The sequence below is a fragment of the Polypterus senegalus genome, chromosome 9 (assembly GCF_016835505.1).
Source record: "Polypterus senegalus isolate Bchr_013 chromosome 9, ASM1683550v1, whole genome shotgun sequence".
NCBI lineage: Eukaryota > Metazoa > Chordata > Cladistia > Polypteriformes > Polypteridae > Polypterus > Polypterus senegalus.
The window spans coordinates 8,449,661-8,477,420 of record NC_053162.1 but is presented as its reverse complement, the minus strand read 5'-3'; the positions used below and the strand labels follow the sequence as shown (position 1 = coordinate 8,477,420).

Genomic DNA, 27,760 nt, shown 5'->3' with positions numbered 1-27,760 from the left:
CAGGTGATTTATAGTGGAGGACAGGAAGTGATGAAACGATGAGGAAAGCCGTGATGATTGCTGGGTAATTGACGTCATCATTGAGGGCATAGACATATATAGATAGATGCCACATTCACTGTGTTGCCCATTCGACACGATACGTCAGTGCGTCTGCCATATTGCAAGTGGCAATAGTGCCATTTAAACTAATACAGGTAGACGTGGAAACTGTTTTCTGATGAAAAAACAATAACGTTTAAAACAGCATTGTTTACATACAGCAGATTTTGGTTAACCGTTTAAATGCAATTATTTATATCCATTTATACACTAATAATGGCAATTATTAAATAATAATAACTATTTGCTTACTTTACTTATATGGAAGGAATTATTTATTAATAATAATATTTCTGGGACTGCCTTCTTCCATCTCCGAAACATTTCTAGACTTCATCCTGTTCTTACTCAGCACAGTACTGAAATATTGGTTAATGCCCGAGTCACATCACGTATAGATTACTGTAATGCTATTCTATCTGGCATCCCACAAAAACATATCCATCGCTTACAACTTCAAAATTCTGCTGCCAGGTTAAAAACCTGCTGTTCTAAATCCACTGAACATATTACACCTATTCTCTCTCAACTTCACTGGCTCCCTGTTCACTACTGAATACAATACTAAATACCACTCTTAACATTTAAAGGTCCCCCCTTCCTCACTGATCACCTCCAGACTTACACTCCCTCTCGCTCACTCAGATCCTGTAATTTGTGAGTATTCAGTCTTGCAATATGGTGCAGCCTTAGTTTGTGGAAGACAGACAGAACTAAAGACATGAGCATGAAATGATGGTTATCAATTTCAAACTGTTTCCTCGATGTGCTCCTTGAGAAAAATCACATCATCTGAACCAATCTCGGCCTAAACAAACTGATTGATCAAAGATATACTGACAGCTTGCCCTAATGTCGACTGTCGGATAATACGCTCAGCTACTTTGACCACCTTGACTGTACCCTCAGAAGGAATCATCAAACCTCCTTTGTTTTTTAATGTGAGCAAGTGGTAGCTTTGATCATATGATGCCGGTACAGTATCTGTTACCAAACTAGCACGGCACACATCACAGGACAGCTTTCTCAAAATCCCATCTAAGGGCTACCTGACCTCCCACTGCTTCCTGAGGTGGATTTCTTTGGGAAAGCTTCAAATTTTGAGAAATGTTAAAGCTAACAACAATCTACATAGTTAGTGACTAAATACGTTTAGCCAAAACGTTGTTTGGAGGCTCACTTGAGCACATAAATGCATAGCTTTGCTAGCTTAGCATGGTGTAGAATTTGTAAATTTCCCCTTGGGATGAATAAAGTATCTATCTATCTGTCTATCTATCTAGCTAAAGTTAGGATTATAAAACAGGATTTTCTAATGGCCAAATATAACCAAAACAATTGTTCAGCCTTACCTATGAAATGTAATCCCCAGGATCTGGTTTGGAGCGTACAGTGGTTTGTACAATCCCAAGCAGCACATGCGTGAGGCATCTTTATCCATTACTTCACTCCACAGCAGTGCCACTCGCAATATGGCGGCGACGTTGACTTACGATGCTGCAGGTCATGCGGCGTCTAATAATTCTATGTCTATGAAGGCGGTGGTGTGCTTCATTTTTTTTAAAGAAACAGGAAAAGAGAGGTTAGTACCTTGCCATTGTCCCCGGCACGACTTGTCGTGGTGCCCAACGGGTCTTTACGTTGCTCCCCTTCCGCTCGTGTGTGACAATATGTACAGTATTTGTATGTACCTGTATATGTATATATGTATATATGTATATATATGTACTGTATGTGTATATGTACAGTATGTGTATATTTATGTATGCATATACACACACACCAGAATGACTATAAAGGAAGAAAAAAATTTAAAGTGATAGATAAGAAAATGTCTGACTTAGCAGTTACAGTATGTTGTTTTGCAGGAATATTCCTTTTTGTATAAAGGAGCTCCCGTCACAATTGCTGAATAATCTGTTGGCTGAAAGTTCTCGGTGTTAATGTTGTCAGGAAGAGGATTTTTTTTTTTTTTTAATTTTCCCTTTCACTGTTATCTCCAGGGGGTGCAGAGAGTGTCCCATAACAGCCAAGCAAACACTAGTGACAAGTGTAACAACTGTACTGCATATAAATTCACTACTAGGAGCAGATCAGAGGGCAGAGCGAGAGCTCTAGTTTGGCTAGTGATACTTCTACTAGTTCGCCATCTTTGTCTTCATATTTGACTAAGAGTGAATGTCAGAAATTTGACGTCCTCTCTGTGTTAAATGTGATGGACAAATATTATTCATACAAGTCATGGCAAAGACCTGGTTACCCTTTTTCAGGAAATGTTTCCTGATAATAAGATCATAGAGAGTCATATAGTGTGTATGAATGTCCTTCCCAAGGTATACTTTTTTTATCCACAACAATTTATGACCTAAAATGTGCCACAATTATTTTTTAATGATTTTTTTATTTACCAAATAGTTATTTGGTCGCTAGCACCCTAACACGGTAAAGTTTCTGTAATGCTATGTGCTCTTTAAAGTATTGCATTTATAAACCACACTCAAACACAGTGTATTTTTTCATGATTTCTTTGTATCTTTTGCTAAATATCTTTTGCTCACTTCGCTCGTCAACCTCTGGGCCTGCGCTATGCACTAGCCTATTTGCGATTCTGCTGCTTGCGTATGGGGATGTGGATATACAATTTAAACAGATTTTAATTTTCATATGAAGAGTTACATTAGCATCCATGCAACGTATAACTACCTGTGATTGAATTTCATTTCTTTCTCTCTATTAAATAAAAAGACTTTTTCGAATATTTGGCTCTGAGATTTTTTAATTGTCTTTGCAAAAGCTATTCTAACGGGAAACTGTTAATGTTTTAATACGAATGGCATATCAAGATCTCCTTTGTTGTCTAATGTTATCCGCGGGAGATGTACTACATTATCTTTCTTGGATACATCCTTCTTCCTACAGTAATTCGTGCGATGGAAGACCGGACAGTGTTAACGGTTGTAGATATTCTTTGTGATATTGTAAGTTGTTGTTTTCATCTTCCACACGATCACCACCAACTGTTTCGGTATAGTCTATTGATGCGCATTTAATCAATTTTCATTGTAACCGATCGTTGGCGTTAATTCGTTTGACTTCCTTGTTTCTCAGTGCTAGGATTGCCCGTGTACTCATGTCTTCAGTAACCCTTCGTGGTGAAATTCTTCAATAAGATTTGGATATAATATGTCTTCTTTAATTGGGAACTTAAAGTGAGGATAACGTTAACATTTATAAGCGCAGAGAGCACAGGAAGTGTGTCTGACAAAAGCATTCACACCATTGAGAGGTGACAGGACCGTGGTCTTGTTTGAAAATGGTTGCTAGGAGGGCGTGACTTATAAAAATATCATGGCAATATCCTCATCTCGCAGGACTTAAAAAAAAAAAATAAAAATATTTTCTAAAAAGTCTCGTCTCCTAGAAAAGTCTTGTCGCGTCAAGCAGAGAAATTTGCTTGTCACATCACAGTTTATAATGCACATTTGCTGTCCAGAGAAAATTCTATCTGTTTTTAAAATGTAGCAGCCCTGCCTCGAATTGCTTAAATAGTCTGCTGTATCTTTGGGTAAACAGCAGGAGTTTTAAATTCAGTTTTTATAAACGGTCAAAAGTTTAAAATAGGCCACATATTTAAGTTCAAGCGTGTTTGTGTAATTTTGCTGTGGACATTCAGAGCCGGAGTCTAAAGTAGTCCTGGATATTTGTACTGGTTGATGCTGGAAAAGAAGTCCTGGAATTTGAAATGTCCTGAAGTGTATGAACGCCGAGTACAGTGAGTGACTAGCAAGCACAAAGTTCACAAGTAAATGAGAACAAATTTCAAAGTAGAGCACTAGTATAAGTAATCTAAATAATGAATGAATGGATAACACTTTAGATGCTACAAAAATTCATCTACAGTATTACTCATTTATGTAAGAAGATCTTAACAGTGGCTTTTTTTGATGTTAATAACACCTATAAAACATCAGTAAAGTGGTCATTCATCTGTGTTATGTGATCTTCTAAAATAACTTCACTTTCAAATGGTCAGAAGTGGCTTAACTGAGACACATTTCTCTTGATATTGCATACTTCAGTATAAGACCTGTGAATCTTTCATATGTAACATTGCTAGTGTATCAATGACTCTTAACATGTCACACAGCACAGCGATGGAGAACAACTTTACTTGTGCTTCATAAGCATAATTAAGACCAAAAGAAGCATCTGTCAAGGTCTTGTAGCAGAAGAGTAAATGACTAATAGAAGCATTTTTGCCATAGCTAAACTAAAGTGTTAATAAAACTAGAACTCCAGGAAAATCTAAGAAGCTTGATGGCTTCTTAAGTGGGTACCTTTGCCGATATCCCGGTTGAATGGTCCAGAGGTACAATATAGTGGGTCTGTATCGAAGGAGTTATACTTCATAGGAGTGACATAAATACCGTATTAAAGGAGTGACATTTTATTGGAGTGACATAACAAGTCACCTACCACACACAACTGAAAGTACGCTTGCCAAAAAAATCGTTGTCGCTTCACCTACTACTTGGATGGTTGGTTGGGCGGTTATCAATCATTTGAAGTTTATATCTGAGGTTTCACTCCTTCGTTATGTTACTCCTATGACATGCCACTCCTTTGAATAGGACCGAATATAGTGGCATTATTGTCTTACAACAAGAACAACAACATTTATTTCTAGAGCACACTTTCATACAAATGATTGAGCTCAAAGTGCTTTACAAGATGAAGAAAGAAAAAAATATAAAAAAATTGGTAATACTAATTAACAAAGAATAAAATAAGGTCCTATGGCCAGGGAGGATAGAAAAAAAAAAGAAACTCCAGAAGGTTGGAGAAAAACAAAACAAAATCTGCAGCGGTTCCAAGGCCATGAGACCACCCAGCCCCCCACTGGGCGTTCTACCTAACATCAGTGATCTCAATTAGTCCTCAGGTTTTCAGGCTTCATGTGGAAAAATTAGACGGTGATGGTCATGTAGGCCTCTGGCCTTTAATCCTTCAATGTAGGGACATCATGATGCTTTGATCAGATGGTGGTAGTGCAGATCGCCACACACAAAAAACCGGAAAAAGAGCAGCAGAGAAAGTAGGGGTTAGTATGGATTTTGGAGCCATGAAAAAAATAATAATGCATATACAGAATATCAGAGCTACACTAAAATGAAGCTGTGAGAAAGCCATGTTAAAGTAACGAGTGTTTAACAGTTTTTTTTAAAGTTTTCTCCACCGTATCAGCCTGGCGAATTTCTGTCGGTCAGCTATTCCAGATTTGAGGTGCGTAACAACAGAAGGCCGCCTTACCACTTCTTTTAAATTTAGCTGTTGGAATAATAAGCAGACCCTCATTTGAAGATCTATAGTTACAATTTGGAGTGTAAGGTGAGTGACATTCTGAGATATATGATGGAGCGAGATTACTGAAGGCTTTGTAAACCATAAGCAGTATTTTAAAGTCCATTCTAAATGACACCGGTAACCAGTGTAGTGACATCAGAACTGGTGTGATGTCAGATTTTCTTTTCCTAGTTAAAATTCTAGCACTTGTTGCCATCGATTGATGCCTTTTTTTGGTGATCCCAAGAGGAGTGCGTTACAGTAATCTAGTTGACTGAAAACAATAGTGTGAACTAATTTCTCAGCATCTTGCAATGTTATAAGGGGTCTAATTTTTGCAATATTTCTTAAGTGGAAAAAATGCTTTCCTAGTAATCTGATTAATATGTGATTTAAAGTTTAGGTCAGAATCAATGATTACCCCTAAATTCTTTACCTCTGTCTCAGCACTTTGAGCTACTGTTTGTATGAAAATGTGCTATATAAATAAATGTTGTTGTCTTAACTTTCAAGTATATGTTCAGAGTATAGTGAAATTCTTACTCGCATGTGCAGTCCTAAGATATTTTGTAAGTAGGTGCATTTTTCAGGGTTACGTGAACATCACTGAAACTCATTTCACAGCCTGGGAGCGACAATTATGAAACATCATCCAGTTTTTGTATGCCTAATAAGAAGACAGACAGTCAGCAGACAGGACAAAGCCGAATGCACACACCTTATTAGGGATTTATAGATAGACCAGAGAAAGTGAGTGGAGACAATGAAGCAGGTGAGTAATGTGTGGATGAAAGAAATACCGGAGAACATCAGTTAAAGGAATACACCACCTAAAAATATTTTTTATGTGTTACCCCTTGTCGTTTGTAGTGATGGCTGAGAAAAAATTTTAATCTCGCGTTTTGATGCATAATGGGTACAAAAAAATATAGACAAGGCATTTATGGTGACCAATGCTGTACAAAGGCAAACGATATGAAAAATGTAAAAAAGAAAAGAAAATCTCATGTTACTTAGTTTGCATACTCTTCACATCAGTTATGTGTTTGTATGCTCAAAACACGCAACATGTATACATTTTTGCTGAAATATTGTTAAGCAGGTAATTGGGGACACTGGTGAGGTGCTACAGTCCTTCTTGGCCACTCGGGTTTGCCAATGAACAGGTTCTGGTGATGCGACCTCTACATGGTATCAAATCTCAATCCAGACCCTTCATGTGTATCTCCTAGTTGGTGGAACAAGCTGCCCACCCTCAGAAGCGATTGAAGACTCTACTGTTCTGTAGATATCTGTCAGATTGTTAATGAATGGTTTTTTTGCTCTATGGATGTCCATCATATTATAAATATATATATATTTTTTTTTATCCTGGCTTTATAGCTCTTCACTTGTGGTGATCAACTTTTATAGCCTGTTCTGCTACATTTGTTCAAACAGTCCCTAGACTGATATTACTCGGTTATGTTGACCTCCTTTGTAAGGCACGTTTGATAAAGGCGTCTGCTATGCAAGTCATTGTAAATGTATTTCGGGAACAATTAGTGCACATGAAATGCAAGCCCACAGGTGATTGACTATTTGAATTGAAAATCCGCCTCTCCCTCTCATTTATGGATCAAGAGTTTTATCGTCCGTTTCTCTGCCAAGGTGAAACACTGTCTCCACATTGTGCAGAAAGTCTTCTACGGATTTCGACCTTGGGTACACCCTCAACTCATAAAAAGCCGATCACTGCTCTTGACAGGTGCAAACAGAGAGCAGTGTGGCCAAGTTTACTCCTAGAAAACAAGAGGAATTGACTGGTCAAGGTAGAAATTTTACCTCTGGGGCCACAAACACACCATTGTTCTACATGTACATGAGGAAAGCTTTACAACGACTCCAGACAAAATTAACAAATAAGTGAGGATGATTATTGAGTCGCCCTTATATTCGATATTAATAATAATAATTATTGTAATACATTTTATTTAAATAGTGCCTTTTGGCTTACAGTTGTGATAAATGTAAGCCAGTATGGACCATTATGGACCAGAATTTCTACCTACTTTTTTTAATTTCCTTTCAGTTCTGTTTACTTCACAGCTCTGTCTGTGTAAGCTCCAAATGTATCTACATCTATGATGATGATAACTAATCTTGGTGGTTACTCGTGTAAGATTTGTTCTGTGGAAGGTTTTTTTTTTTTTGGAAATTTAATTTGAAACAGGTTTAATTTTTCAGGTATGCACTTGTGCCAAGTGGAGAAGGGCCAGGAATTCGAGTTGGCCATACATGTGTATGTATAACAGAGACTGCTGATGCATCTAGTAAAGGAAGAATCATTATCACGGGAGGTGCAAACCCAAGTGGAACATTTTCTGATTCCTATATTTTAGATTTGGGTATGTATTCTTTATCTATCTCTCTATCGTGTTTCTGTGTTATCTGTGTGTCCATCTGATTGCTAGGGTTAGGAACAAAAAGTTAAAAATAGGCAATGCATTTTCTACAAGGATCAAAAAAGATTAAACTAAGAAATAAGGGTCTAAAGATAAGAAAACCGGATATGTTAATGTTCTACACTGGCAACAGCAGCATGGTAGCCACTTTTTTTCACCCATGTGAATGAGGATTTGTAGTGTCGCGGAGAAAACTTTTTCAGAAAAAACACAGTGTCTCCAGACATGCAGTCAGAACAGACTTTATTGCACAGCATAGATAACCATTTCAGAGCACATAATGCCCATCTTGGTTCAATGAAGTGAGCCCGATGTTCTGAGCAAGCCTCTTATTTATTATAATTCTTATTTCAAAATAACTCTGCTTCATGACATTTCTTATCATCTACTTCTCCTGATAATGACCTCCCTCCACACCTTTTCTCATAACAATCACTTGATCTTTATCATATCAATATCTTTGTCTCGTAGACTTCCCCATACCTATCATAACCATAACCTTGCCTTGTTGACCTCTCCATAACAGTCTCCATCCCAGTAGACTTTCTCATAACAATTTCCTTCCTAATCTACACTTTCTCACAACAACCACTTTGGCTCAAAGGGCATATTTGCCACCTGGAGGTGAGCATCGGCCAATTATCCCTCCCTTCATTCTCACATTTCTAATCGTGGCCTGTTAAGGATCGATGGCCTTTTGGTTAATCCGTTCTCGTCATTAAGTTGGAATGAGGGAAACCCAGATGTGAAAATCGAACCGCTTGTTTAATAATTACTTGTTGCACCAACATCCCTTAAGGCTAAAATCACAGACAGTTGTGTTTGTAAGCGATAATGTGCAACTTCACTGGTGAGTGATATGCTGTGGACGGCCTTGAGCATTAGGGGTTGCCACCGTGGATCATCTTTTTGTATTGTTGTCCACATGTTGATTTGGCAAAATTTTACACCGGATGCTCTTCCTGACGTAACCTTCCCCATTTATCTGGGCTTGCAACATGGCATAAAGAAACACACTGCAATTACACATAATTACAATTACAGGCAGTCCCCGGGTTACGTACGAGATAGGGACTGTAGGTTTGTACTTAAGTTGAATTTGTATGTAAGTCGGAACAGGTACATTATTTTAATAAATGCTATTGTTGAACGATTGTAACCAAGTGCTCTGCCAATGAATGATGATGGAGTTTCACCCCTCTCTGACCTTTTTATTATTTCTTCTTTACTGTATCACCAGCACTTGCATCAGATTTGTGTTTCAGAGACATTGTTGAAGGGTGAAGACAAAAGGTTAAGATGAGCTCTTCTGCACAGCACTGTACACACTATCACAGCAGGAAGGCACCCGTCTTCAACACGTCTTATGCACTGACAAGAGACAACTTCCTGCTATGTGCGTAACCATACAAGCAGCCTTGCTATTGAGAATGACTTGGGGTGGCGAGGCGGGTTCACCTCCACTACAGTATGCTGCCTGCAGCGTCCACCCACCGAGAACGAACACGGTGCAGCCAAAGGCGGATAGTGAATTGCCCAACCCCAATTCAACAGGCAGCCATCCGAGGCACACTACAGGGTGGTCCAGATCTAATTATGCAGATCCAGATCGTCTGGATGACTTTGATTAATGCGGGGACGATTCCAGTTCGGCACAAAGACGATTCTTCATGTCGTCAGTTCGCACACTTCTTGATGGCCTGTCACGGGTCACCGCTTGCCGACAGGAGCCGCCCGAGGGACACTACACTACACTGCGTGAGCAGCAAAATGGCCCCCCTCAGCCACCACTTGCAGCATCCTCAGGCCGAAGATGACGGAGCGGCAGTTACTGAGGCACCTTCGTCGCAGCTGTGGCCTCGTTCGTAAGTCGTAGGTCCGTAACCTGGGAACTACCTGTACAGGTGGGCTTGCGTCTTGCCCAGGGTTTGTTCCTGCCTTGCTGCCTGTGCTGGCTGGGATTCGCTCCAGCAGATCTCCGTGACCCTGTATTAGGATATAGCGGGTTGGAGAATGACTGACTGACTGACTGACAATTACAGGTAATAAAGACCACTAATTTTTGGCAGATGTTATCTTTATGGAGGGCTGCAAATTTTCCACTTTTTAGCACTTCAGTCCCTTCACAACAACCAGGTGAATCTTCATGACATTTTAGTAGTGGTTACAGACAATGCATCATACTGTCTGAAAGCATAGCAGGAAGTTTTAAAAAAGGTTATGCCTAACAGTGTACCTTCAACCTGCTTGTGTCATGTCATTAGTTGGATGGGAGAGACCTTGCAGTGCTATAAACACTTTAGTGAGGCTGCATCACTAGGGAGGTGGGTAAAGTCTGCCATCTTCAAGAAGCCTGCCAGGTAGGAAACACCAGATGGAATAGCTGGTTAGCTGGTTTGAATCAGTAGGGTACCTCGCTGAACATATTCACCTCTACAAAAAGTTCTTTCTGGATGAGAACACATCAGCTCAGGCTGTAACAAATATCCTAGACCCTAAAAGTAAAGTTCACCTTCATCTCAGAAGGATGCATTAAACTGGTAACAGCTCTTACAATTCTGGAGGGCACTCCCTGTCCTACAGCAATCTCTGGATACAGCATCATGGAGGATCTGGGCTCCTACCTAATGAATGGAACTGTAAAATAAGGTTTAGATGTGCAAGTGTGTGGTTTCATTAAAAGGAAAGAAGGTTCTCCATTTCATCATTGTTTTGTTGTGGCTGTTGCTGCTTAAACTAAAAAAAAACACAAAAATATAAAAATCTGAATCAAGGACAAATAAAATGGTGAAAACCAAAAATCAGAAAAAAAACATAAAAGAAAATTTGCGAAAAAATAAAACTGATTCCATAGGGCCCTAAAGCGGTCATATCCAAAGAGGAAAAGGCTGCCGCGAGGGAAAGAGATCAGGTGTATATTACACTGGTCTACAAAAAAATATTTTTGGTTTGCTACTGGGAACTTCAGAGTTGCTCTTTAAGTTTTTGACACTCATTTCATAAATGAAATCAGAATTAAATAGATAGATAGATAGATAGATAGATACTTTATTAATCCCAAGGGGAAATTCACATAATCCAGCAGCAGTATACTGATACAAAGAAACAATATTAAATTAAATAGTAATAAAAATGAAAAGAATTAAAATAAAATTAATGTTTACTCCCCCGGGTGGAATTGAAGAGTCGCATAGTGTGGGGGAGGAACAATCTCCTCAGTCTGTCAGTGGAGCAGGACGGTGACAAAAGTCTGTCACTGAAGCTACTCCTCTGCCTGGAGATGACACTGTTAAGTGGATGCAGTGGATTATTCATGATTGACAGGAGTCTGCTCAGCGCCCGTCGCTCTGCCACAGATGTTAAACTGTCCAACTTTAATCCTACAATAGAGCCTGCCTTCTTAACAAGTTTGTCCAGGCGTGAGGCGTCTTTCATCTTTATGCTGCCACCCCAGCACACCACAGCGTAGAAGAGGGCACTCGCCACAACCGTCTGGTAGAACATCTGCAGCATCTTACTGCAGATGTTGAAGGATGCCAACCTTCTCAGAAAGTATAGTCTGCTCTGACCTTTCTTACATAGAGCATCAGTTTTGGCAGTCCAGTCCAATTTATCATCCAGCTGCACTCCCAGGTATTTATAGGTCTGCACCCTCTGCACACAGTCACCTCTGATGATCACAGGGTCCATGAGGGGCCTAGGCCTCCTAAAATCCACCACCAGCTCCTTGGTCTTGCTGGTGTTAAAAAGCTAGCACATCAGGCTTCTGAAATACACATCATTGCCATTTTGACACTTTTGAATATTAATATATAAGTTTGGACTCTGTACTACCAAAATTGTTTTTTTTAATGTGTTTATTCTGAAAACAAACCAGAAGACGATATCAGAGACATGTTAAAGCATATTTATGTCAATTTACCTCAATATAAAAGGTCAGTGTGCCCAAAAATGTTGGAGGCCCTCGCTTTTACGCTTGTACTGCACATCCGTCTCTCTTTGCAAGAACCAACAGTAGTAACCCATCATGCTCGGAGTGAATTTTCCCCGATAACAGTTTTCCATCACCTTTATATCTTGATGTAATCTTTCCCCATACTCATCGCTGACATCACCTAGATTTGGTGGAAAAAAGTCGAGATGAGAATGTAAAAAATGCGTCTTCAGTGACATTCTGGCTTAAAGCTGAGACGCTTTAAGCAGGTTCTCCACAAGCTCAGCATTTTTCTCTGCTCTGTGATTGCCAAGAAAATTCTGGACAACCCACACGAATGAGGGTGCTGATTCAGTGAGCTTCAGCTTCCATTTGAACTGATCGTCAAGCATCAGTTCACGTATTTCAGGAACAACAAAAACACCTTCCTTAACTTTGGCTTCACTTTTCTCGAGACCAAACTTATTTCTTAAATGCTGAAAAGCATCGCCATTTCTGTCCATCGCCTTGACAAAATTTTCAAAGTAATGGTGAATCGGAACAAACAAAATGCCCTGAAATGCAATGTTATGTTTAATAGTAAAACCTCAACCTACTGCACCATCATGTCTGAGTTGTGTCATTATGCTTTAGAGTCATATAAGTCCTGGTAATTAGTAGCAAAGATTTTTTTTTTTTTCTGCTAATTAAAAATTAGGCGGCACGGTGGTGCAGTGGTAGTGCTGCTGCCTCACAGTTAGGAGACCCGGGTTTGCTTCCCGGGTCCTCCCTCGTGGAGTTGCATGTTCTCCCGTGTCTGCGTGGGTTTCCTCCGGGCGCTCCGGTTTCCTCCCACAATCCAAAGACATGCAGGTTAGGTGGATTGGCGATTCTAAATTGGCCCTAGTGTGTGCTTGGTGTGTGGGTGTGTTTGTGTGTGTCCTGCGGTGGGTTGGCACCCTGCCCGGGATTGGTTCCTGCCTTGTGCCCTGTGTTGGCTGGGATTGGCTCCAGCAGACCCCCGTGACCCTATTCGGATTCAGCGGGTTAGGAAATGGATGGATGGATGGATAATTAAAAATTAATGACAAGGTAATAACTCACAGCTGTTAGTAACGTGTGGTGAAATCATTTATCTCAATGGCACCCCTAGTGGAATTACCGGTATTTATCAAAATGGTTATCTGCCTTTACTGTCCAGTCACCCTAGTTGTTTAAGACCTGGAACATCATAACTAAATAATGGGATGTGCTGCTGGACAAAAACGGTTTTCAGATTTGGAGTCAGCAAGTGAAACCTTTGACTGTAAAGGTGAAAGACTCCCCGTAGCAAAATGCTTGTTGACCAGTGTTATTATACCAAACATAATGGACAACCTATGTATTAAATTAAAAATGTTGATTACTTCGGTCTGAACCCATTGCAGATGAGTTAGTACAGCTGGTGTCTTTTAAAGTCTTGGTATTTATTTTGAAATGCTAAGTTTAATATTAATGCAGGTTCTTCTTCATCTTGAGCTGCTAACCCACTTGTAGTCTTTTTTTTTTTTTTCCTCATTGTCCAACCTACCAAGCCCTTGGCTCTCATATTTCACAAGCTTGTCAAATAAAAGGTTTACTTGAAAAAAGTTTGAAATACGAGTCACAGTATATGTATAGTAATTGGAGTGGACGACATTTGCATCACAAATGTGAATAAACCCTTTGAAGTAATTGCAGTCTTTTTTGCTGACACTTTTCCTTCCTTCTTCACTAGTAATGTGCCCACTTTTCTCGTTTGGGGATTTTGCTGACACAAAAGTAGATTATTTTTGCCAGCTGGTGGATGGCTGTCTTTGTCAAAATATTAATGAAATAGCTGATGTGCCAATAAGCGCTTCACCAGCGCCGACCCGACACAGACAGACATGGGAGGCACACTGACAAAAACAAATAAATGTTTTATTTTCTTCGTCTGTGGGCAACATCTTCCCCGTACCCACAGACACAACACAGTCCCAAAAGCACAAACAGAAACACCAAAACAAAAACACTTCTTTCCTCCACTCCTTTCGGCAGCTTTGTCTCCCTCCTCCCGACTCTGGCTCCTTGAGTGGTGGGTGTCAGCTTCTCTTATAGCCCACCCGGAAGCGCTCCAGGTGATAATTGGCCTAAATTAGGCTGCACTTCCTGGTGTGGATGCGTCACAGCCCAGACAGGCTCAGGAAGTTGTGCAGCTCCCCCTGGCGGTGGCCACGGAAACCCAACATGGATGAGCTCTGGTGTAACACAATTGTGGACCCGATGCGACCCAGTGGGCCTGCCATCAAGTGTTCCAGGGGATGTAGTGTGCATCCCATGGCTGCTCCCCTGGATCCAGTGTCAAAGGGGCGTCCTGGCCATCCGCCACACTGAGCACTTAATTTGAACTGTTGGGAGGCAGTGAAGTATAAAGATTGTAACTAAATAATGGTTTTAAGATTTATTCTGGTCCTGAAATGTGCAGATTAGTTAAGCTGACAGGTACTGAGATTGGAAGTTGTAGCTATGTGACTATATGCTTGTGGTGCCATCATATTCAGCAGCTCATTATATTAATACAGACTTGGCAGAATACAATGGTATCCTTTCACTTAAAAATGTTTTCTCAGAACTAAGCTGAAACTGATAACACTATTTGGTATCCACAATTCTTTATATCATTTTTATTAGCAATATACACACGTATGAGCTATGGTTCAATCTGTTGTCTTGTTGACCTCTTAAAGTCAGGGCTGTCTTAATGCATGGGCACGCTGGGCAGTTGCCCCCCATGAACACAGGGGCCCCATGCTAATTTATGTATGTTGTGACTTGCTGAGTGGTTGTGTAGGTGTGGACTCCAGTGCACTGCTTTTCCCAGGGGCCTATAATGCTGTTAAGATGGCCCTGCTTTTAGTATTCTGTCCTTCCCTCTGACTCATTCTCTGGAATGTCTCCTTTCTTTTATACTTTATCAAATTCCCACGCCTTGCAGGACTGTCATCAAAGATTAAAATTGCTCTTAATATGCAACCAACTGCTAGTTTAGCTGAAATTCCCCGATTTCCCCCCCTTTTTTTTCTGCTCTTGTATCAGATATGTTTATTTTCACATGTACAGGCCTGTCTTAAGCAGGAGAAGAGAGTTACAGATCATTATATTGTTTCTGTGTTTTATTTATGCCAAAATATTTTTATAAAGGTCAAGTGAGGCAAGCGTGTGGCATTATTGGGTCCATTTAGTGGAAGTAGGCTTGTTTGCACTTGAGGTGTGCTCTCTGAATTTCTATATTAGAAAACACCCTTTGCCGTTTTCACTGCGGTCAAGTATATACTGAATGTTGTTGGAGATAGTAGATGAATGCTTATTTTCATACAGATGTTCATTTTGTTCAAGTAAAGTGTGACATTATGCTTCTTAATGCTGCAAGACCTTAGACTTCGATTTAGTGTATGATTTCTAATTCCAAAAATGTTTTTTAAGAGGAGTTGAATCCTTCATCTTTAACAAGATGGATGTGGCAAATTTTGTGCATTATTCCCAGATAACGCATCATTTTATTTGGTTCTTATGAAATAAGACATATAGTTCATTACAAGTATTTGTTCTAGCAATGCTGAATGAAGCTTTGATTGCCTGACCTTAGTGGTAAGAGAATATACAGTTTCTGGGAAGTAAAAAAATGCCTGTATGTGTCCGTTTGTTTCCTATATCTGGTTTATCCAGTGTACTATCAAAAGGGATGGAGCTCATTGTGGTAGCCTTAAATGCAGTGTGTTTTTTTTTGTTTTGTTAACACACACCTAAAACCTACAAGTAGTAAAATCAAATTTAAAAATGGTTTGAAAACAAACATCCATCCATCCATTTTCCAACCCGCTGAATCCGAACACAGGGACACGGGGTCTGCTGGAGCCAATCCCAGCCAACACAGGGCACAAGGCAGGAACCAATCCCGGGCAGGGTGCCAACCCACCGCAGGACACACACAAACACACCCACATACCAAGCACACACTAGGGCCAATTTAGAATCGCCAATCAGCCTAACCAGCATGTCTTTGGACTGTGGGAGGAAACCGGAGTGCCCACGCAGACACGGGGAGAACATGCAAACTCCACGCAGGGAGGACCCGGGAAGCGAACCCGGGTCTCCTAACTGCGAGGCAGCAGCGCTACCACTGCGCCACCGTGCCGCCCTGAAAAGAAAACAATAAAGAAATAAAAAAATGAAAGTATTTTTTGTAATTTTCAGGGCACTTGTCTTTATACATAACTAGCCGTCCCCTGCGGTTCTGCCTGCGTAGAAGTGAAACCGGACAATGAGGAGGGCCTCCCCTCGGCCTGCAGCCTCTGTCTCGGATTAGCAACAATATATATTTTCTGCAAGCGAACTATGATACTTAGCCTGATGAAAGAAGTCACAAAAGAACCGGAATGTTCAAGCAAATTACAGAAAAAACCTGATCTAAATTCGTTAAGAAGTTCTCTTGTGTAAGCAAACAGACAGACGTTGGATTTTATATTTATATTTATTTATATTATATTTTTATATTTATATTTATTTTTATTGTAAGAGGTAGCCCGACCACAGCAGACATGGCAACTCAGTGTCCACAACACACACGTTTATTTACACAAATATTTACAAATTATTTGCAATGTCCAGTCCATGGTTCCTTCGGCCCCCTCCACTCCTTTTTCGCAAGCTCCGTCCTTCTTCCACCCAACTCCGGCTCCCCGAATGGTGTGAGGCGGCCCCTTTTATCTTGTCCTAGATGTGGCCCAGATGCCTGACGATGAACTTCCGCCACCACTCCCCAGTGTGGTGGAAGTGCTGCCCTTGCACCCGCAAGCACTCCAGGCATAAACCATCCCTAGTCTGTTAGCACTTCCTGGTGTCCCGAAAGCGATGTCCCTCAGGGATCAAGGACCTCCCGGTTGCCCACGGAAAAGAAGTGCCGCTCTCCCGGTTCCTCCTTCCTCCAGGCAAGGTAGGGTTCCTGGCTGTCTATCACAACATATACATTAGGGGGTTCACCCCCTGCTTGCTTCGCTCACCAACTCTCCCCCCAACCCCGGCCTGTGCTACGTGCCATCCACTTTATGTCTCTGCTGCTCGTGTTGTGAAGAGGGGGGCTGAACGCATCCCAAGGAGAGGTGATCGCTCTTCCGAAACCCCCTTTTAAATGATGATACAATGTAAAACAAATAGTTTTTTTTGTGCTTCCTCTTTGTTTGATCAGCTGCTGGCTTGTTGCTGCTGCCGTGCCCTGTGATCTGAATCTTTGTGTGGTGCGTTAAACATTTAAAAGCCTGTACAGCAACTGTCCTACTCTTTGTCTTTTATTTCTGGTCCCAGGTGTGGTTAAATCTCTTGGCACAAATTCTCATCTCGAGACCTGAGTTCTTGGTATTTTTTCAGTTTTTAATTTAAAAACGGAATAAGAATCTGAATATCTAACAACATTGCATTAAAGTTCGACAAATTATGAAAAGAATGATACCAAACATATGTAGGTTTTAAAATAAGTCCGATTTTAAAAAGTGGCAAAAAAGTGACATACAATCGATAAGGGCGCTGTTGCCCCGTGAAACCCCACAAACAGACGTCCAAGACACACGTGTAAATTATTTTTAATGTTTTTCTTAAATAAAGTGGACAAAGCACCGTACACTCCACAGTTCTCCAATGCTCAATAATAATAACAATAACAATCATCCACTCCCAGCAGCTTCCTCACCCAGCCTCCCAACTCCGGCTGTCCTTGCTGGGACTCGAATAGGCCTTGACCCAGAAGTACCTCTGTCCATGTGATTTAATAGCACTTCCGGGTCAGATAACGACTCTTATTTTTCTTCAGCCCTCAAGTAGCCTGGAAGTACTGTGGGCTTCTGTCTTTGTGACTCTGAAGTACTTCCGGGTTGTAGTAACAGTAGGAGTCCCCAGGTTCTTTGTGAGCTCCCCCGGTGGCACCCAACAGGGCTGAGGAAATGGACTCCATGTCCCAGGATGCCCTGAGGGAATCCGAGGAACCATTGTCATTCAGGGGAGCTGCCACCTAGCATCCTGGGGGAGGCAGTTCCCTGAAAAGGCTGCCTTCCTCCATTCTTCTCTTTCAGGGACGTCCATCACTATATATACACACATACACACAGTATCTATACTAATAAAAGGCAAAGCCCTGACTCACTTCTCTCACTCACTCACTGACTGACTCGTCACTAATTCTCCAACTTCCCATGTAGGTGGAAGGCTGAAATTTGGCAGGCTCCTTCCTTACAGCTTACTTACAAAAGTTAGGCAGGTTTCATTTCGAAATTCTATGCGTAACAGTTATAACTGGAACCTACTTTCGTCCATATACACGGCTATAGCCTGCAGCTCGGTCGCCGTGTGAGGCGGAGTTGTGCCTGCCCATATAAGGCAGTCCGTCAGCAGCTATCCAATAGACACGCTGCTGCAAAATATTCGCGGGTGAAGGACTGTTCTTATGCAAACGAAGATGAGATGGTCAGGCACAAACTCAGTGAGAGAAACTTTTAAGTGCTGGGTCTTAGCTAACATTAAATAAAGCCGTGGACATCGCAAGATCACATGAGAGAGCACAAGCACAGCTGAGAACCTTCGATGCATGTACTCCGAGCGGCTCACATGCATAATAAAGAATTTACAATTTGACAACTGTAAAGCAAACTGTATTTTTAGACTTGCAGTACAGTGTCCATGTTAACATCTTTTGTGAGTAAAGTAAATCTAAAAGAATTGTGACAAGAGCTAAATGCTGATTGCTAAAACACTGCAACAGAATATTTTGACGAACATAAATAAAACTAAAAAACAGAATAAAAAACTAAAATCTATAAGTAAAAAATACCTTAAAACTAGAAAAACACTTTTGTAAATGAGGCAGCAGTCTATCCTAATGTTGATAATTTACCAAACATTCATATCTTTGGAATGGGGAAAAATTCACACAAACACGGGGAGAACATGCAGACTGCGCCACTCCCTTAAAAAAGACAGTGTAATTGTAGGGAAGCATCTTTATACACTTTTTTTTAAATCTAAATCTAAATTAAATAAAAAATTTTCTTATATCACAAATATCATAATTATAATTAAAAACTGGGGGCACCTCCCCTTGCTCACTTCACTCGCCAATTCCCCGAGGAAGGGTGCTCTGTGCCCGTTATCTCACGGCTGAGCTGCTCGAAGGGCGTCGGGGGGCGCTCCTCTGTTAGAGAAAGAAATTATATTTAAACAGATGGTATATACAGTACAACTGTCTATTTTAAATACCAATGAATAATACATAGTAAGAAAGTAAAAAAAAACATAAAAAAGTAAATAAAAAATTAAATTAATGCCTTGTCAAAAACAATATTATGAATTACTTTATCTTCTAACTTACATCCTATAAACGTTGCTTTTTGCATTTCTGTTCACATGTTGTTCGGTATGTTTTTCTTGTTCTAGTTTATTGAACAATTCTCTTTGTTCTTGATTTTTATTATATGCAGCTCTTTTTTGTTCATTTTCTTTTTGTTTTCAACATTCTTTATCAGCTCTTGCCGCTCTTTATTTGTCTTGATCTAAATTTCGACATTCTTGAATAGATCATTTGCTTTTCTGCCTTGTGATTATAACTGACTGTGTTGAAGGGCGAGTTAGCAGCACTGAGAGTGTCACATGGTGGTTCGTAGAGAGGATGTGCGCAGTAGGAGTAATGATTGGGTGAGCAGAGTGGAGGGGTGTGGTCAAGGCTGAATATCACAGACAGAATGGAAAACTTTTTAAATAACTTTCTAAAGCTTTTTTTTTAACAGATAAACATGAGTGGGATAACCCAGAATGGGAGGGTTTGCTCCCAAGGTATGAGCATGCAAGCTTTGTTCCAGAGCAGAGCCCTAAAAACATTTGGGTGTTTGGTGGAGCAGAGCAAAGTGGCAATCGAAACTGCCTTCAGTCACTGGATTTAGGTGAGTATCTGAACAACCAATGGCACCACAATGTGATTTATAGAAAAAAAGGAAAAGCAGTTTGATTAACAAAAAAAAAAAATCTGCATATAATTCTAGTGATGATCTGTGAATCTATATTGGCATAGCTAAATAATGAAATATGACATGAACTGATATGCATATAGTAGATAAATAGAAAGACAGAATTATGTGTCCCAAGAGGAGCATTTGACTTTTTACAAATGCTCATTGAATAAGTAAATAAATAAGCACATAAGTAAAAGCAAGCAATAATTACCTTATTAAAAAGAGAAATTTCTGACTGGGATAACGATAAAAAAAGAGTAGTAACAGTCACTGCGAAGCACTATAAAGGTGTATTGTCATTGGTATAAAGGAGGCTCAGGAGTGTTTCCTGACGCACTACTATTGAATACATAGCACTTTGAGCTACTGTCAGCACTTTGAGCTACTGTTTGTATGAAAATGTGCTATATAAATAAATGTTGTTGTTGTTGTACATGTGTGCAGTTGTGCAGCATTATTCATAGTTGCCATCAATTATGTCTTCATTCTCAGCTCTACAATTATCTCCAGAGGGTCCAGAGGGCATCCCATAACTGAGGCTGTCCTTTTAATTAGCTTGTTGATTTAGTGGCCCTCTCTTGAAGTGATGTTACCGATCCAGTGTAAAAATTAAAATGACCATAACAGATTTGTATAAGATTTGAAGGATGTCATTACCCACATTAAAGGAACACAGTCATCTAAGACAAAAAACAGCCTGTTCAGCCCTTTCTTCTGTAGTTCCTCTGTGTTATAAAACCTAGCCTGTCATTGATGTGAACCCTCAAGTACTTATCACAGTGCACCACCTCCACATCCAGTCCATGAAGAGTGACTGGACAGAGAGAGGCTCTGTGGAGCAGTGAAAGTTAATAAGCAGTTCCTTGGTTTTGCTAATATTAAGTTGTATATGATTCTCTTTGCACCAAGAAACATATAGATACAGTGCATCCGGAAAATATTCACAGTGCATCACTTTTTCCACATTTTGTTATGTTACAGCCTTATTCCAAAATGGATTGAATTCATTTTTTCCCTCAGATTTCTACACACAACACCCCATAATGACAACGTGAAAAATAGTTTACTTGAGGTTTTTGCAAATTTATTAAAAATAAAAAAACTAAGAAATCACATGTACATAAGTATTCACAGCCTTTGCTCAATACTTTGTCGATGCTCCTTTGGCAGCAATTACAGCCTCAAGTCTTTTTTAATATGATGCCACAAGCTTGGCACACCTATCCTTGGCCAGTTTCGCCCATTCCTCTTTGCAGTACCTCTCAAGCTCCATCAGGTTGGATGGGAAGCGTTGGTGCACAGCCATTTTAAGATCTCTCCAGAGATGTTCAATCAGATTCAAGTCTGGGCTCTGGCTGGGCCACTCAAGGACTTTCACAGAGTTGTCCTGAAGCCACTCCTTTGATATCTTGGCTGTATGCTTAGGGTCGTTGTCCTGTTGAAAGATGAACCGTTGCCCCAGTTTGAGGTCAAGAGCGCTCTGGAGCAGGTTTTCATCGAGGATGTCTCTGTACATTGCTGCAGTCATCTTTCCCTTTATCCTGACTAGTCTCCCAATTCCTGCCGCTGAAAAACATCCCCACAGCATGATGCTGCCACCACCATGCTTCACTGTAGGGATGGTGTTGGCCTGGTGATGAGTGGTTCCTGGTTTCCTCCAAACGTGACGCCTGGCATTCACACCAAAGAGTTCAATCTTTGTCTCATCAGACCAGAGGATTTTGTTTCTTATGGTCTGAGAGTCCTTCAGGTGCCTTTTGGCAAACTCCAGGCGGGCTGCCATGTGCCATTTACTAAGGAGTGGCTTCCGTCTGGCCACTCTGCCATACAGGCCTGATTGGTGGATTGCTGCAGAGATGGTTGTCCTTCTGGAAGGTGGTTCTCTCTACAGAGGACCTCTGGAGCTCTGACAAAGTGACCATCGTGTTCTTGGTCACCTCCCTGACTAAGGCCCTTCTCCCCCGATCACTCAGTTTAGATGGCCGGCCAGCTCTAGGAAGAGCCCTGGTGGTTTCGAACTTCTTCCACTTACAGATGATGGAGGCCATTGTGCTCATTGGGACCTTCAAAGCAGCAGAAATTTTCTGTAACCTTCCTCAGATTTGTGCCTCGAGACAATCCTGTATCGGAGGTCTACAGACAATTCCTTTGACTTCATGCTTGGTTTGTGCTCTGACATGAACTGTCAACTGTGTGACCTTATATAGACAGGTGTGTGCCTTTCAAAATCACGTCCAATCAACTGAATTTACCACAGGTGGACTCCAGTGAAGCTGCAGAAACATCTCAAGGATGATCAGGGGAAACAGGATGCACCGGAGCTCAATTTGGAGCTTCATGGCAAAGGCTGTGAATACTTATGTACATGTGATTTCTCAGTTTTTTTATTTTTAATAAATTTGCAAAAACCTCAAGTAAACTTTTTTCACGTTGTCATTATGGGGAAAAAAATGAATTTAATCCATTTTGGAATAAGGCTGTAACATAACAAAATGTGGAAAAAGTGATGTGCTGCGAATACTTTCCGGATGCACTGTATATAACTTCTATGCGTGGAAGTGTGTATGTCTGTCTGTCCGGCCCGGAAGTGCGCAGCTACAACATGAAGCTCAAAGAAAGTGACTCCATTGCCAAGGAAAGACAAACGAGAGAAAGTCACTTAGCTGTTGATGGAAAAGGGAGGCGAGCACGTCCGCAAGGCAAAACTGCCGACCCTGCATTTTAATTTTTTTCTGACGATATCAATAGTTTCTAGGAGCCCAGGCATTCCCCCTGACTGCACCGTGTCTCTACTACTCGCATTGTGAAGAAGGGCTGAACGCACCCCAAGGAGATGCGGTCGCTCCTCCGAAACCCCCTCTTTTTTAACCTCCTCTTTGCTCGATCATCTGCTGGCTTGCTGCTGTGCCACGTGATCTGCATCTCACATGGCGCTTCAAACATTTAAAAGCCTGTACAGCAGTTGTCCTACTCCATGTGTTTTATTTACAGCCCCGGGCATGGTTAAATCTTTTGGTACAAGTGCCATGTCGCGAGAAGTGAGTTCTTGATATTTTTTAGTTTTTATTTTAAAAAAACGGAATAAAAATCTGAAAATCTAACAACATCACATTAATTCAATAAATTCTGAAAAGAATGATACCAAACAAATATATGTAGGTTTTAAAATAAGCCAGATTTAAAGCGTGTCAAAAAACGGGACATAGAAACGTCACCATTGGACTTTAAGGCTTAGGCTTTTACATATATCCTCTTTAATAAAACCCCTGTGTGCATCCAGGTGTCCGTGTGTGTGTCTTCTGGTGAAGTGCGCATGCGCGGGGCCGCATGTGTTCAGTCTCTCTCTGTGCATTCCCTGTGCAGAAAGAGACATAAACACATACACAGGCGCGTGTGCGAGAGAGACACAAACACACACACAGGTGCGAGAGAGAGAGACACACACACACACACACACGCGTGCGCGTGCGCATTGTTGCAATGTTACTTTTCTTGGTTGTTTATTAAATTACAGATTTTTCAAATATTCATTTTTTTCCCTGTGCTTAAAACTCATTAAAAAAGGTGTTTTTAGCGAGCGGTTCCTAGCACTATAGCGCAAAATCTTGCAGTGTTAGTTTTCTCTGTTGTTCAAGGTTTTCTCTGTGTTATTCAGTGTTTTTACATTTAGTTTACTATTATGCTGTGTATTCTATGGTATAATTAACTATATTTGTGCTTAAAAACTTTAAAAAATATATATTTACATACAGTTTGTACGGTCTAGAATGAATTAATTGTATTTACATACAATCCTATGGGGGAAATTACTTCGTTCGGTTCACGACCAAATCGGGTTTCGACCAGAGTTTTGGAAAGAATTATGGTCGCGAACCGGGGTTCCACTGTATTACTGTCAGAGAAAATTACAGGCATTTTACAGAAATACAAACCAGTATTACTGCGAGAGAAAATTAAAGGCACACAATACAGTGACGCATATTACAGCCACATACAAGGTCCCTTGCCATTTAATATAGACTGTTCCTACTAATGTTTATGCACTACCATTCTAGCGCCTGTTATTGTAACAGGCTTAATGTCTAGTATATATATATATATTGTAATAATTCCAAGAGGAGACAGCACAAAGGTTTGGGGTTTTCCGGCCCCGTATATTGTAGACGATCCACAATAATCAAAAAAAGAAAGCAGGTCAAACATAAACTAAACAGTTCATATGTGAGACGCCGAAACATGGCGTCGGCGGCCATTTTATGAGGGAGGGGCCGGAAGTGGAGGAATGCTGGGAAGGAGCCGTGAGGGATGCTGGGATCAATGACGTCAGGACAAGATGGCGGAGGAAGGGCGGAAGTAAACGTACTGCGGGCAAAGCCGTCTTATGGCGGCGAAGCATCTTTTTTCCTGCAAGAAAGCACAGGGAGAAAGTTAGTACCCGCCATTCCCTGCCGGCGAATGTTTTCCCAGGTGTGTTAAAATCCGTCCGCGGTCTCCTACTCGCGCGTGCGTGACAATATATATATATATAAAAACGAAAGACCTGTATGTATGGAGCAGTCCACTCTGCTCACGCTCAACCACAGCCACTAGAGGGGGCATGCGTGCACTTTTACATGCACCTCACTTCTCACTACAAAAAGACCCGTGTGTATCAAATGCCACCACACAACAACGATGTGCTGATGACACAACAAAGTAAACGCTGCGGCTCAACAATGTGCAAATGAAACACGTAAGCAACAGAGGGCAAGGCCTGAAGCTTTCATTACAAACCTCGTCTATCTGGAGGTATTTTCTTGAGACAATGATTAATAGGATTCCCATGCCAGTGATATGGCTAAGATATGGTATTGCTGGTGTATTCTTACAAAAGACAGTGGGGCAGCAAGCACAAGTGTGTCCACGTTCTCTGCAGTGGGTAATTCTAAGGATTAACTGACACCTTTCCAAGTTCACGAATATAGTAAAACTGCTAGGGAGTCTTCAGGTGTTTTTTTTTTTTTGTCCCAAACACCACACGCAGTTAAGTACTTTTATAAGTAAGAATGTACTTGGAGCACACAAAAGCTATGCGACTCTCTGATGGTCATGTACAGTAGTAAGCAGCATAATATAGCCGTGCTATAGCTTAAAGGATGAGTTTGGTATTTCTACACAAACATGGTATATAATCATGGACGAAATTATCGGCACCCCTGGAATTCTCCCAGAAAATGCACCATTTCTCCCAGAAAATTGTTGCAATCCCAAATGTTTTGGTATACACATGTTGATTTCCTTTATTTACTTTGGAACAACACAAAAAACAGAGAAAAAAAGCCAAATCTGAAATCATGTCACATAGAACTCCAAAAATGGGCCGGACAAAGTTATTGGCACCTTTTCAAAATTGTGGGTAAATCGTTTTATTTCAAGCATACGATGCCTGTTTGAACTCACCTGTGGCAAGAAACAGGTGCTGGCAATATATACACCTGAAGCCAGTTAAAATGGAGAAAGCTGACTCAACCTTTCTGTTGTGTGTCTGAGTATGCCACGCTAAGCATGGAGAACAGAAAGAAGAGCAGAGAATTGTCTGAGGACTTGAGAACAAAAATTGTGGAAAAACATCAACAATCTCAAGGCTACAAGTCCATCTCCAGAGATCTTCATGTTCCTTTTTCCACAGTGCGCAGCATAATCAAGATGTTCACAACACATGGCACTGTAGCTAATCTCCCTGGACGTGGACAGAAGAGAAAAATTGATAAAAGACTGCAAAGTAGGATAGTCCGAATGGTGGATAAACAGCCCAATCAACTTCAAAACACCTTCAAGCTGTTCTGCAGACTCAGGGTGCAACAGTGTCAGCTTGAACTATCCGTCAACATCTGAACGAAGTGAAATGCTATGGCAGGAGAGCCAGGAGGACCCTACTGCTGAAACAGAAACATAAAAAATCCAGACTGGAGTTTGCCAAAATGTACCTGAGGAAGCCAAAATCCTTCTAGGTGAATGTCTTGTGGACAGATGAGACCAAGGGAGAGCTTTTTGGTAAAGTTCATCATACTACTGTTTACAGAAAACGGAATGAGGCCTACGAAGAAAAGCACACAGTACCTACAAGTCAAGCATGGTGGAGGATCTAAAATGTTTTGGGGATGTTTTGCTGCCTCTGGCACTGGATGCCTTAACTGTGTGCAAGACATCATGAAATCTGAAGACCATTTTCTTTTACTATTTAATATAGAAATAATGATAGAAAACATTCATGAGAAGAATATTATTAAAAAACGCTTCTTTGATTCATCAGCAGCCTTAAAACTTACAAACATTCTAAGCAATCAGTCCGTTTATAGTGCTAACTGTAATAGTGAGGATTATGTAAATAGTAAGGTGGAAAAATTTAATACTAAGGTAAGAGCTGCAGTTGACATAGTTGCGCCTGTAAAGACAGTTAAAAATCTTCTAGCATTGTTATACCATGGAAGACCCAAAGAGTGTCTGATTTAAAGAGAACATGCCATAGAGCTGAGCGTAAATGGAGAAAAACTAAACTAACTATCCACTATGAAATATTGATGGTTAAAATAACAGAATACAATAACACAGTCTGTCTTGAGAGGCGCTACAGTTTCTCTAAGATTATAAAAAACAATGCTAGTAATCCCAGAGTCTTATTCTCTATGATTGATCGTCTGCTAAACCCAGGTAACACAAAGGCTATTGCTGTATTCTTCAATCAAAAAATTAATGATATTAGAAATAATATATCTCCCCAACACTGCAGATCCTCCTGAGCCCCAGTACTCCGTTATAAATAAATTAAATTCTTTCACCAGGATAGATTTACCTGATTTACATAAAATAATTTCTTAACTGAGACCCTCCACCTGCGTCCTTGATCCAGTACCAACAAGTTTTTTCAAAGAAGTATCAGGTGTGCAAATCTATACTAATAAAAGGCAAAGCCCTCACTCACTCACTCACTCACTCACTCACTCATCGCTAATTCTCCAACTTCCCATGTAGGTAGAAGGCTGAAATTTGGCAGGCTTATTCCTTACAGCTTACTTACAAAAGTTGGGCAGGTTTCATTTCGAAATTCTACGCATAAGGGTCATAACCGGAAGCTATTTTTCCCCATATAATGTAATGGAGTCTTGAGTTGAGATGGCGTGGGGCGGAGTTTCGTCTGACATCATCACGCCTCCTACGTAAGTATGTAGATAACAAGGAAGAACTCCAAACAGCGATCAGCACAAAACGCCATTTCACAATTGAGAAGGCAGAAAAACATTATGAAGCAAATGATGCATACAAGCATATTCATAAGTACAGCTGCTGCGGAAACAAAGCACGGCGTGAACCGTAAGTTTATATTAAATTAAGTTCATAGACAGGCTGCCACTAGCGTTTGTAATTTAGTGCCTGCCCATATAAGGCCGCCCATCAGCGCAATCCAATACAAACACTGCTGGTAAATGTTCACGGGTGAAGGACTGTGCTTATGCAGAGGAAGATGAGATGGTCAGGGTGGTGTTTGGCACAAACTCATTGAAACTGCGAGAGAAACTTTTAAGTGCCGGGTCTTAGCTGACATTACACGAGATGGCACCAGTACAGCTGGGAACCTTCGATGCAAGAACACCAAGCGGCTCACGTGAACTGACGCAATGCGCAGACAAAAAGCAACAGTTCCAAAGAGTGCTGAACAAAAACCGAATTACACAATTGAGAAGGCAGCAAAAAATATGAAGCGCCTTATACATACAATCATATTCATAAGTGCAGCTACTGCGGAAACAAAGCACACGGTGGAAAAAGTGAATGTCCTGCTAAAGGAAGACAGTGTAAAAAAAACCCGTGCATGCAGTTTGTCACATCACAGATAAAAGGAAGACGAGCTGTTTATTGATGCAGTAAGG

The 27,760-nt window shown here is 40.7% G+C and overlaps 1 protein-coding gene across 1 annotated transcript in view; it reads left to right on the top strand.

Annotated features, from left to right (window-relative positions):
* rabepk (Rab9 effector protein with kelch motifs) overlaps positions 1 to 27,760 on the top strand; it is a 57,788-nt gene that overhangs the window by 1,750 nt on the left and 28,278 nt on the right. Inside the window, exons 3-4 of the mRNA XM_039762682.1 lie at positions 7,672 to 7,832; positions 19,632 to 19,784. Of these exons, the coding sequence (XP_039618616.1) occupies positions 7,672 to 7,832; positions 19,632 to 19,784 (314 nt within the window). The remainder of the gene's footprint in view (positions 1 to 7,671; positions 7,833 to 19,631; positions 19,785 to 27,760) is intronic.